Source organism: Hypanus sabinus, chromosome 3, assembly GCF_030144855.1.
Source record: "Hypanus sabinus isolate sHypSab1 chromosome 3, sHypSab1.hap1, whole genome shotgun sequence".
Lineage (NCBI taxonomy): Eukaryota > Metazoa > Chordata > Chondrichthyes > Myliobatiformes > Dasyatidae > Hypanus > Hypanus sabinus.
The window spans coordinates 121,386,092-121,399,526 of NC_082708.1; the positions used below are offsets into that span (position 1 = coordinate 121,386,092).

The 13,435-nt window shown below is 35.5% G+C and overlaps 1 protein-coding gene across 1 annotated transcript in view; it reads right to left on the bottom strand.

Annotated features, from left to right (window-relative positions):
• lrba (LPS-responsive vesicle trafficking, beach and anchor containing) overlaps positions 1–13,435 on the bottom strand; it is an 817,631-nt gene that overhangs the window by 702,509 nt on the left and 101,687 nt on the right. Inside the window, exons 14-15 of the mRNA XM_059965020.1 lie at positions 11,153–11,232; positions 453–515 (exon numbers count right to left, since the gene is read on the bottom strand). Coding sequence (XP_059821003.1) covers positions 453–515; positions 11,153–11,232 — 143 coding nt within the window. The remainder of the gene's footprint in view (positions 1–452; positions 516–11,152; positions 11,233–13,435) is intronic.

A 13,435-nucleotide genomic window follows, 5' to 3' on the forward strand; every position in this document is an offset into this window, starting at 1 on the left:
AGCATTTCAGATGTAAAGAAATTACATTAGAAATGATGAATATTTTTATTAAGTAATAGGTATAGAGGCAAGTCACATGAGACAGATTAGATTACTTAATTAAACTTTCTACTTAAGAGCATTTTGCCTTACCAGTGACTGTTTACCTTCACTACCATGATTACCTTCAGTTCAAGCAAAAATTAAGCAGAGTGGTAATTCTGTTATGACTGAGGAAGACTACTGTATTTCCACAGATGTGTATGTTAAAAATAGTTGAAATGAACAACTGTTAAGTCTCACATCATGCATTTCTGATACTATTAACCACAATAAAGCAGTCATCTTATGTTCTTTACATTTAAACATTCCCTGGCCTGCAGATCCTGCTTTCATGAATCAAGCATTTTGCTTATAAATTGTAATTGTACAATACATTACAAATTTTCAGTCCAGTGTTTAATTAATTTTACCTCATGCATGGTGAGAAGATAGTTCAGAATACTCTGCAGCTCATCTTCCTTAATGCCATGATCCTTTGAAAAAAAATAATTACTCATTAAATATTAATTCTTTAGACAAATTTCCTCAACGGCATTAAATCTGCTAAATTGATCAAATGTGTCAATGACACTTCTATATTTTCTTAAAGAACAATGGGCTGGCTATGGTTCTCAGCTATTCCCCACCAATTTAAGAAATCCTTTAACTGACACTTATTAGCCATCCTATCTCAGACAAAAACATTACAACTGTTAAGATAGTTAAAGAAACAAAAAACTATATTATAATTGCAACATTTGAGAGAGGGGTTAAAAATTAGCAGTAAACTGAAATTCTCTTTTCAAAATATTTTTAATTTTACGGCAGAAATATACATAAATTACATAGTTAACGAATCAAGTTGAAAATTGTTACAGATCTCCTTTTCAGATTAGCCATTATTTAAGTGATTACTTAGAAAACTATTGTAGATAAAAACTTCTTTAAAAAATTGGATGAATTGAAAAAATACATGCCAAAAATCTAGAACAATCTTGAAACTTATGCAACATACACAAAACGTTGAAGTCAGCAGGCCAGGCAGCATCTATGGAAAAGAGCAAATAGTCAACGTTTCAAGCAGAGACCCTTCAGACATGATGAAGAATCTCAACTAGAAATGTCAACTGTTTGCTCTTTTCCACAGATGCTGCCTGATCTGCTGATTTCCTCCAATATTGTCTGTATGGTTGTTTGGATTTCTAGCATCTGTAGATTTTCTCTTGTTTGAAACCATGAAACCTATACTTTTTCCAAACGGTAGCATTAATCAAAGCCCAAGTACTCACTGACGAATTTACAAAAATATGGGTTGAAAGCTCAAATTTTCACCTCCTATTGTTCATTATGCAATATACTTCCTGTTTATTGACATCCTTTGGAAAAAATGCTTGTATGCAGTTCTGATGAACGGTCCCAGTCTTGAAATGTTAACTCTTCCCACAGATATTGCTTAACATACTGAGTTTTTTCCAGCAAGAAGACAAGGTAGTAGAGGAAAAGTGCGATTCTGTCTGGATGTCTGTGACCAGTGGTGTTCCAAAGGGATTGGTGCTGGAGCCTCTACTGTTTATGTGTATATATACACATACACATACACACACACACACACACACACACACACACATATTATATACAAACGCACATACACACACACACATATTATATACAAACGCACATACACACACACACGCTGCAGAGGACTTGTTGTATCCATTCTGGGCCAGCTCCCTCACCTTTGGCCCCAACCAGACTCTCAGCTCTTGTCTGTGGCTCCAAGTAGCTGTTTACATGTGACAGCAGTCACACCTCTGCACATGACCACGAGAGTGTAGTCTGCAGACTCGTACCCTAATGAGATAAGGACATGTGTGTCCAAGCATGCCAAGTCAGCTCCAGCAGAGTGGGCAGATGAAATCTACGGTGAGATCCAATAGCCACGAAGGTGGCACTGCAATGCTCCATGTCCAGTGAAGGTCACGACAAAACACAGAAGACATCAGAGTCATCCACTGCAACCAAGGAAGTCCCCAGGTTGTGATACTCGTTTATACCACTGGACCCAGATTTCTGAGGTCAAGCGTGTGGAACAGCCCCAGTGAAATAGTTTTTCCACCTTCGTCAGAAACAGATCACCGCTATATCCAATTTTATTTCAGATATTGGAATGTATAATGAGATGGTTTCAGATCACCATTTCTGATTTTGAATTTACTATTGTAAGCAGTTTTTGTCTTAAACATGTTATAAACTTAACAGCAAAAATTACTACACACCATTAATATAATGAAAATATAATGTGTACAGGGCAACAAAAGCAGCACTGCAGTATTGAGAGAATACCTGAATCAGCTGTCGAACAACAAACTACAGCAGGCTTTCAGTCTCCACCTACATGTCTTGATTAAAAGGTTACTGTACCCATATTTGCGTTTTACTTTTCTTTAAACTTTTTTTTATGTAAGGTATAAAAACCAATCAACATTGTAGACTTGCTCTGGTGCCAGATTTGTGATCAGACACTTAAAATTTAATGCCATGTCTTTTCATAAATTTCTGCAACGTGCCTGATGAGTATTCATAATTATCTTCAATTTTCAATTCATCATGATAGATCTTTGCTTTTCATGATCTGCACAACGTTAAACAGCATATGTTCAACACCGACGAATTCATTCTTTCAATACACGATCGATTTCTTTATTCTGCATTTTTCTATTTTTCATTAACTTGTTCATTACTCTTCAAAACTGTTTAGTGCACAGAGACCTGTGCATTGCCGAGGAACTTTCCCAGTGTCTTGTAGAACTTTCCATTTATGACATCATGTCAGCACTCAAAAAATTTCAGATTTCAGAATACATATGAAAATGTAAATGATCTGGATGAAAATGTCAATGTATGGGTTAGTACACTTGCAAATAACACAAAGATTGGTGAAGCTGTGGGCAGAATAAAGGGCTGTCAACAAATACAGCAGAATATAGATCAGTTTCAGAACTAAGCTGAGAAATGGAAGATGGAGTTTAATTCAATTAAATGTGAAGTATGCACTTTGGGAGGTCAAAAATAAGAAGAAAATACATAGGACCCTTAAAAACATTCATGTACAGAAGAAACTTGGGATCCAAGTTCAGAGTTCACTGAAGGTGACCACATAAGTAGAAAGGGTGGTAAAGAAAGCATTTGGGATGCTTGCATTCAAAGGTCAAGGTGCTAAGTCAAAGAGTGAAAAAGTCACATTGCAGCTTCTTAAAACTTTGGTTAGGCTGCACTTACAGGGTACTGTGTGCAAATCTGGCCACCCCATTACAAAGAGGACTTTGCAAAGGGTGCAGAGAGATTACCAGGATGCTGCCTGGGTTAGAAATTATGAGTTACAGTATATTGGAGAGGTTGGACATCAAAGGCTAAGGGGAAATCTGATAGAAGTTTATAAAATCATGAAAGGCACTGATCTTCACTTCCCCAGTGTGGAAATATCAAGTGCAAGAGGACATACAATTGAGGCGAGTGTGAGGAAGTTTAGACTCCACCTTCCGCTCACGGACATGTAAGACATAGTTTCTTTCTGTCAGCCTTTAATCTCTCCCTTTTCCGAATTAAACTTTGAAATTTCAACTTTATTCAGTCGGATCTGTAGAGCAACAGTTATAATTATGACTACCCTAAGAAGCATCAAAAGGAATCTGGACCCAGGCAACGGAAAGCCTAAAAAAGCTGACGAGTTCTTGCAGGAACCCCCTTGGGTGAAGGGATTAGAGTCTCAAATCAGCTGTATTGGCACTGAAATAACTCAACTAGAAGATACATTTCTTCCTTTTGAGGAAAAAATTGACTCTCCAAAGCTCGATCTTAAAGAAGTTAGTCAAAATGCGGCTGACCTTTCTTCTCATTTGGAAAAGGCTCAACAACGAATTGTCGATCTGGAAGCTCCGTCACATCGGAACAATATCCGAATTGTTGGATTAAAAGAGAATTCAAAATCTGCCGACACACTGGATTATTTTGCTAAAATGTTTCAATCTTTATTTCTGGAGGCTTGCTCGCAACTGCCGGAGATTGAAATGGCTCACAGAATCAGTGCTTTAAAACTTTGGGACCAAGTTAAAAACAGACATATTGTTGTGCGTTTTCTTCGTTTTAGAGACAAAGACCGCATTATTAAACTTGCAAGAAAACAAAGGTTGTTTCAATTTCAAAGTTCGGAGATTCACCTTTTTGAAGATTTCCACGCGAAATTGTTAAGAAGTGTGCTGGATTCGCCTCAGCCATGCGTCTGGCTTACCAAAAAAGCTCTATCCATCACTTCAATATCCAGCTAAATTAAGGCTTTTTGTCAAATATTCTGGGGCCCATATTTTTGATGACCCAGCCGAAGCATTGCGTTTTATTAACTCTTTGCCTGATGAGTCTGAAGCCTGAAGTTTGAATGATTTATTACTGTTTGATTGTCTCGTGATGTAAGGAGTGATGAAATCGGAAGATTTGATGGTTATAGTAAGTCTTTACCTTAAAATGTATTTTTAGCTCTGAAAAAGACTGGTTTGAATGGTTTTAACCTCAAAGACATAGCGAGAGAACTGTTGAAAGACTGTAGATAATTTTGAACTATCTAGAATTTTTTCCTCTGAGAAAAACAGTTAGTTCTAATGAACTAATTTTTTTTTTGTTCCGTATGCTTTTGTAAATATCTTCTAAGTAATTATCTGGATTTCCTTACGTTTTAAAGATAGATTGGATAATTTAAAGATGGCGATTGTTTTTCTTTTGTGCAAATATTTCAAGAATTGTTTTGGATGTGTTTTTCTTCCCTTATCTAATATTATGAAGGTTACTCTCAAAATTGAAGGTCGTTTTGTTTTACAAAAATAACACTGTTCCTTCCAACTTAATTATATTGAGTTATATGTTGACTGTAACGAGTTTTATGTCCGGTAGAGGGAAACAGATTAATTTTTTCATTTTTTACTTTTTATTTAGATAGGTGGAGTTTATGTTCGCTTTCTATGCTTTCTTTGGGGCTTGCGTTGATTGATATCGACTTATTTCTGGGCTGTGTAGTTTGGGTGGATTTTTTTCTTTTGTTTTCTATTTGTTATCCCCATTATGGAATTCTGGAGCATACGCAAATTATTATTATTGTTGTTGTTCATCTCCGCCATTTTCGACTACCTTATCCTGACATGCATCTAACTATTCTGTTTAGATACAAAGTCTCATGATGATATCTAAACAGTTAAATGTTTTAAGTTGGAATGTCCAAGGTTGGAACCATCCTATTAAGTGCAAGAAAACATTTAAAATTATTAACCGAACCAACTTGATATGATCTTTGCACAAGAGACGCATATCAGGTTATGTGATAAAAATTGACTTTTTAAATTTTGGAGGGTCCTCAGTTTCATGCAAACTCTCAAAGTAAAATTAGAGGTGTTTCTAATTTTATTGATTCCAATATTCCTTTTAATCAGGAGGATATTATAGCTGATACCAATGGTAAGTTTTTGATTGTTAAAGGAATAATTTATAATAGGAAAACGGTTTTGGTTAATATTTATGGACCAAATGTTGATGATCCCTCATTTTTTAAAAGCTGTCTTTGCTCTATTACCTGGTTTAAATGAATATATGTTATTAAGGGTGGTGATTTTAATACTTGTCTAAATCCTTTAATGGATAAGTCAGCATCCAAACTTCTGCTCCCTAATCGTTCTGCATCACTTATTAATTCCTTTTTAATTGATCATGGCTTAATTGGTTTGGAGGCATATGCATCCTAGTGATAGAGAATATTCTTTTTTCCTCATATGTTCATAATAAATATTTGAGAATCGACTATTTTATAGTCAACCCTCGACTTCTATTTAATGTTCAGAAATGTGAGTATGATGCAATTGCTATCTCTGATCATGCTCCTTTAAACCTAATATTTGAACTGAAAGACGTTGCTTCTACCAGACCATTTTGGCGTTTTCCAGAACTTTTGTTACAAAGTTCAGAATTTGTTGAGATTATTGAAACTCAGATAAAAAGAGTTTTTTTCTCTTTAATAATACAGGAAACGTCTCAAAGTTAGTAATCTGGAATATATTTAAAGCCTATTTACATGGTCAGATTATTTCATATATAGCTAAACTGAAGAAACAAACAAGAATGGAATTAGATAAAATCTCTAAACAAAGAAATAGATATCAATGCAACCTCTCCAAATGTTGTTCTGTTTAAAAGAAGAGTAGAATTACAATCACAATATAATATATTATTAACTTATCCTATTAAAGGATATTTGCTTAAATTGAAAAGTCAGTTTTATATTTTTGGGAATAAAAATAATAAGCTCTTAGCTTCCCAATTAAGAGCAGCTAGAGCTAAAAGACAAATTTTAAAGATTCACAAAAATAATGGAGATATAGCAAGTAACCATGAAGACATCAATAATATTTTTCAAGATTTCTATTCTGATCTTTATAGATCTCAATTTCCTGCAGATTCCTCCAAAATGAAGGCTTTTTTTTGACATAAGATTAAATTTCCTCAAATTTCTGTTGAAGATCAACAGATGCTTCATGCTCCAATTACTGAGCATGGAATTCAGAAAGCTATTCTATTAATGCAATCAGGTAGAGCTCCTGGACTTGATGGTTATTCGGTAGGATTTTACAAAAAATTTGAAAGATTACTTTCTCCATATCTTTTGGAAATATTTCATGAATCCTTTGAGAAGGGTAGTTCACTTTTTTATGAAGCTTCTATTTCCTTAATCCTTAAGAAAGATAAAGATCCTACTGATTGTTCATCATATAGATTTATTTCACGATTAAACGTGGATACAAAAATTCTCTCTAAGATAATGGCTAACTGCTTGGAATATATTTTAACTAAAATCATCTCTATGGATCAAACGGGCTTTATTAAAGGCCATTACTTTTTCTCCAATGTTCGGAGATTGATGAATATTATATATTCATCACTATCTAAGCAACCCCAATGTGTTATCTCTCTCAATGCAGAAAAGATACTTGATAGAGTTGAGTGGCCATATTTGTTTAAAGCATTAGAAAAAGTTGGTTTTGGTATTAATCTCAATAGATGGATTCAAATGATTTATAAGAATCCTATTGCCACAGTTATTACTAATAATAGGTCCTTTTTTTTCACTTTCACGTGGTACTAGACAGGGATGTCCATTAAGCCCTTTATTATTTAATCTCGTATTGGAGCCTTTGGCCATAACACTCCGTGAAGCTAAAAATATTCATGGTATTTCTATGAATGGAACCATTCATAAGACTTTTCTTTATGCAGACGATCTTGTGGTTTTTATTTTGAATCCTGAGGAATCAATTCCTAATCTTTTGGTGTTATGAATGTACCACAGCTCTGAGGGGCTGAAGGAGGGGGAGCAGCCCCCTCCTTCCGGAGAATCGCAAGAGGACTATTAATTCGGGTCGCGGACCCAGGCAAATGAGAGACAATGTAACGGTTTTGGCCATTGCTCTTAGAGACACCTGTGTGAAGGGCATGACCCTGCTACGTGACAGCTACCACGGATATGGACACCTTCGGGCAATGTGGGGGTGGGGATTGCATCACCCTACTTTGATGGACATCTACAACTCTGCAAGTCAAGATAAAAGGGGACTGCAGAAGGCGGTACCCCAGCGACGCACCAGAAGGACTCCATCGCTCAGCGCTCCCGTGATAGCTGGAAGACATTCAAAAGCCACGTGCGCTCCGTAACTCCTTTGCCTGGGGAGCGGGTGGCTGATAATACCGAGAAGGACTTCGAACTAATAACAGGGAAACAACGCTCCCCTGATTCAACGGAGTTGCTTCATCAAAGACCCGGGCAAGTTTTTCCATTTCTCCTCAATCTCTCTAAAACATGTGAAACCCAGCGATTCCCCAAAAAGACTGAAGCCTGCAGACTTCTGAGTGACTTTTATATATCCAACGGACAATATATTATCCCCTAGACAACAGTCAAGATTATTTCTTAATGATGATTATTGCTATACCCACGCTTTAGATTGAGTTTTCCCGATGTATATGTTCTGAATGTTTGTATTAACCTTACTTTTGTGCCCCCCTTTATGAATAAAAACATTCAAAAATAGTGCCATCAGACTCCAACGGACCTCTCTATCTTTGCTGGTAAGTTATCCAGTTACGGGATACGTAACATTAAAAGATTTTGGTAAATTTTCAGGATATAAACTTAACTTGAATAAAAGTGAATTGTTTCCATTAAATGCTCCTGTTTTTATATATAATGATATTCCATTTAGAATTATTAATTCTTTTAAATATTTAGGTACTATAATTACTAAAAAAATAAAGATCTTTATAAAGCTAATATAGTTCCTTTAATGGACTCCATGAAACAACTATTTTCTAGATGGAATCCACTTACTCTCTCTTTAATAGGCCATATCCATGCTGTGAAAATGATGATTTTACCTAGATTTTTATATATTTTCCAAAATATACCCATCTTTTTGAACTAAAAAAATTTTGATCAAACTGACTCTTTTATTTTGTCCTTTATTTTGAACAATTAGAAACAAAGAATTAATAAGTATCATTTACAAAAATCTAAAAAAAGATGGTGGACTTACACTTCCTAATTTAAGACTGTATTATTGGGCTGTTAATATCAGACAATAGTCCTGACGAAGGGTCTCGGCCCGAAACGTCGACAACACTTCTCCCTATAGATACTGCCTGGCCTGCTGCGTTCCACCAGCATTTTGTGTGTGTTGCTTGAACTTCTAGCATCTGCAGATTTCCTTGTGTCTGAATATCAGACAATTATGTTTTTGGCTATATTGGCTTGACAAAAGCCAAAAACCAGTTTGGGTTGATTTGAAATTAAAAGCTATTAAACAATTTCATTTAACCTCAATATTAGGAGCTCCATTACCTTTACAGCTCTCTAAAATTCCAAATTTATATCTTTACCGTTATTAAACAGTCCTTATGGACTTGGTTTCAGATTCGCAATTTTTTAAATTTCAAACAACTTAAATTGTCTAGTTCTTTATATCGAAACTTTTTATTTAAACCTTCACTAACCAATCCCATTTTTCTCCTTTGGAGAAATAAAGGGATCCATTCTTTTACAGATTTATTTTGTGATGGTCGATTGATGACTTTTGAAGAGTTAATTAACAAATATTCTCTCACTCATAAATACTTCCTGCAATATCTTCAGGTTAGACATTTTTTAAAACAATATCTAAGTTTCCATATTTGCAAGAACCTGATTTGTTGGATACCATTTTGAATTTGAATCCTTTAGCGAGAGGTTCCATTGGTAGAATTTATAATTTATTTTTACTAAAAAAAGAGAACCTCTCATTAAAGATTAAACTAGATTGGGAGAGAGAACTTAATATGACCTTTGTTAATGAAGACAGGGTTCGAAATTTGAAGAAGTAAATTCTTCTTCTACATGTACCAATCAATGTTTAATTCAGTTTAAAATTATTTAACAAAGGAGAGACTATCCAAAATATTTCTTAGTATAGACAATTACTGCGATAGGTGTAAAACTGAAGTAGCTACTTTGTCACATATGTTCTGGTCATGTTCATTAAAATTTTTTTGGAAATCTTTATTTTCTACAATTTCTAAAGCTCTGAAAATTAATTTACAATCTAATAGATTGACTTCTATTTGGAATAGTTCCACATCATGTTCAGGGCATTTCAATTTCAGATCAACATGTAATTGCATTTGTTACATTATTGGCAAGAAGGGCTATTTTATTAAAATGGAAAGATACCTCTGTCCCTACATTAATTAAATGGTTTTCTCAACTAATGTTATGTCTCAGTTTGGAAAAAAATTAGAAGTAGAATTTTTGATCCGCGATTCAATTTTGAGAGAAGATGGGGCTCTTTTGCCAAATATTATCATTTAATTTGATTTATTTTATATGGTTTCCTTCCAATCTTATACTATATAAACGTGAATTGGTTATTGATGATTCTTTTTCTTTATGTATATAGATGATGGTAAGACGTATTGCTCCGGGGGTTGATTCCTAATGGGTTTTTTTTCCCTTTTTTGTAGTCAGTGGGGTTCCCCCCCAGTTAGTTTGGGTTCTTTTTTTTTCCTTCTTTTCCTTATATATAGTTTTTTTTCTCATTTTCATATATTATGATCAGTGTTTTCTTCGGCTTTATTAATTGTATAAATACCAATTTGTTGAAGTTTTGTATCATTTTATAGCTGTAGAAGATTATGTACCAACAAAAAGATTCTAAAAATGAAAATGAAGTGAGGAGGGAGGTGCCAAGAAAGGACTGCGAAGGATAGTGGTGAACGCAGATTCAATAATGGTGCTTAAAAGACATGAATATACAGGAATGGAACGATATGGATCTTGTACAGGTAGAAGAGAATGAGTTTAATTCAGCATCGTTTTCAGCACAGACATTGTCTACATGTACTCTACTGCTCTGCATTTGTTTTTCTATATTGATTAGACTTTCAGCATCCATAGGTTTATTTTTATTTTCACACATCAGACATTGCTCTCAATGTTTTAAGGCAGAGGCAATTCATTTTCAACAACCATAACCATCTTCCTTTGTCCCAATGAACTCAGTTTTAGCAGATCTCATTGATTCCACACTCAGTCAAATGCTGCAACTCAGATATTTTTATCCATAACTTAGGTCTAGCATGAAGACAATTGCTGAGTAAATGCCATAGTCCTCTTAAAAAAATCATTTTGCTGATAATATAATTAATGAGAGAATGGATCTGACCTGCCTTCTGGATGCTTGAGCAAGTTTCCACATTGTTGTGTAGTTACTGGCATTATAACTCTACTGGAACAAGTAAGGTAAAATAGCACACTTGCCTCCAACGTTGTCAGGTCCTGAAATCTTAGCTTATTCTGATTATTTAGCGATCACACTAAACAAATGGAACTAGCATCAAATTACTAAGATATACCTAACAAGATAACCAAATACATTTCTGGAAATTCAAAGGAGAAATAGCTCGATAATGAATATACAGCTGGCAAGAATAACCACAAGCCAAGTAAGTCAGGATAACACCACACTATTCATGATGAAAATCTGCATTACAATTATAAATTTCAGATTCTCACCTTCATTATCAACTGTTTCACAAATAGCAACAAGAACGCCCGCAAGGAAAGAATCTCCTTCTGGTTTGGTCTGGGGCCATCTAGGAGGTAAAGAAATGTAATTTTTTTTATATTAGCATCAAGTAATTACAAAGTTACTCATCTATGCTGATTATGCTTCTTCACAAATAGGAAGCAAGTCATGATTTCGTGAACACATCTACACACAGTATTGCCGCAGGAAAGCGGCATCCATCAACAGGGACGTCCACTACCAAGGTCATGCTCTCATCTCGATACTGCCATCAAGAAGGTGGTACTGGAACTTCAGGACTCACACCACCAGGTTCTGGAACAGTTATTAACCCATCAGACTCCTGAACCAAAGGGGTTAACTTCACTTAATTTCACCTGCTCCATCACTGAAATGTTTCTACAACCTCTGGACTCACTTTCAAGGACTCTTCATCTCATGCTCTTGACACTTATTGCTTATTTATTTACAATTATTATTTCTTTCTTTCTGTATTTGAACAGTTTGTCATCTTCACACTAGTTGTACACCCAGTTGGTGCAGTCTTTCATTGATTCTATTATGGCTATTGGATTCATTGAGTATGCCGGCAAGAAAATGAACCTCAGTGTTGCACAATCATGTATATAGTGACATATGTACCTTGATAATATACAGCTTCTTTAAACAATGCACAATATTGAACTGAAATGTAGAATTCTCAGTTTAGATTCCTAATTTGTCCCAAATCAAATTTAATTAGACAAGAAAGGAAACCACATGTAGCTGAGTGGTATGTGTGCCCCTGTGCATTTATGCATGGAAGAGGGGGATGGTGGACTGGCAATTTAAGGAGGAGAATCTCTGCCTCTGTCTGTATATAATATTCACCAACGGGAAGGAAAATCATCAAATTCATACTTCAGTCTTGCATCACTGTGCTCTTTGACATGACTAATGACAAAACACAGCAATTGTTCTCCTTGGCAAAATGAACAACATGGCTAGAGGGGTTGGAGTGTATGATAGCAGCATAAGAATACGGACAACATAAAATCAGGGAAGGAAATTGAGAATGATTGCCTGAAGTTGTCCATCTTAAATAGTGTAAAACGGGATTATCTTGAAAGGGAAATTCACTGCAAATCTGGGGGAAAGGTATTACATCACTTGCCTCCAATACTTGCAGCGGGTCTAAAAACTAAGAATTTAACGTGAGTTTCCCTTGAGCTTTGGCGGTTTAAAATAAGTCACTAGTGAATTAATTCATCATTGAAGTTCAGCATCTTAAAAACTTTAAAAACCACACTAAGAAGATAGTCAGGAAGATTAACACAAGGATTAACATGATCCAGAAAATAGCAAGCTTACGTGCTGTGAACAAGATCAAGATGTAATCAGAACTAATTGTAGATATTCAGTTTAACACCATAATGCAATATTTCAGAACACAAGTTCTCTCCAACATCTTGGCCTCTGTGACGATTTACATCATTCTTCCATCCATAGCACCACTTTGGAGCAGAACAGCTGCATCTCCAGTGCCACCTGTTGGAAATCTGCAAGTTCTTCTTGTGACCTCTGTTTTCCCCCCTTCAGTGTCCATTTCCCTCTCATACCAAAGAAAATAGTTTGGTAGCTTATTGGGCCACTATTAATTGTTCCTAAAGTTCAGGTAAATTGTAGAAACTGGAAGGGGTCAATGAGAAAGGGAAAATAAAGTGCTTTACTGTATTTTTTTGACAGTGGGCACAGAATGAGGTTAGTGATCCTGTGATGAAAACTGAAACTCAGGAAAATAAACACTTTACCAGGACCTCAATACCCAACCCCCCCACCGGCACCTGTAATCACGTAAACCCTGCATCCAGTCAATCTCTAGCAAGGCAATTTCAATATTAAACCAAGTTGGGAAGACAAATAGTAAACAAAGGTAAAAATAAGCACCTTGTGGAGAGGTATCCAGGGCTTTGTGCTCCCTTGTTTATTTTTTGTTATTACTAAATCACATACACATGAATTTTGGCAGGTGTACAATTCGGGGGGAGGAGTTATGAAACTTCTAGGCAGGAACTTGGGAACATAAATTGGGAAAAGATGTACAGAGAAATATACAACAGAAAAGTGGCAGTTGTTTTGGGACTACTTGCATTAAGGTTCTGGATAAGTTTGTGCCTTTGAGGCAGAGGAAGTATGGTAGAGTGAAGGAACCAAGGTTGACAAGAGAGTGGAATATCCAGTCAAGAGGAAGAAAAGTTCAGAAAGCAAGGATCAGACAGGGCTCTACAGAG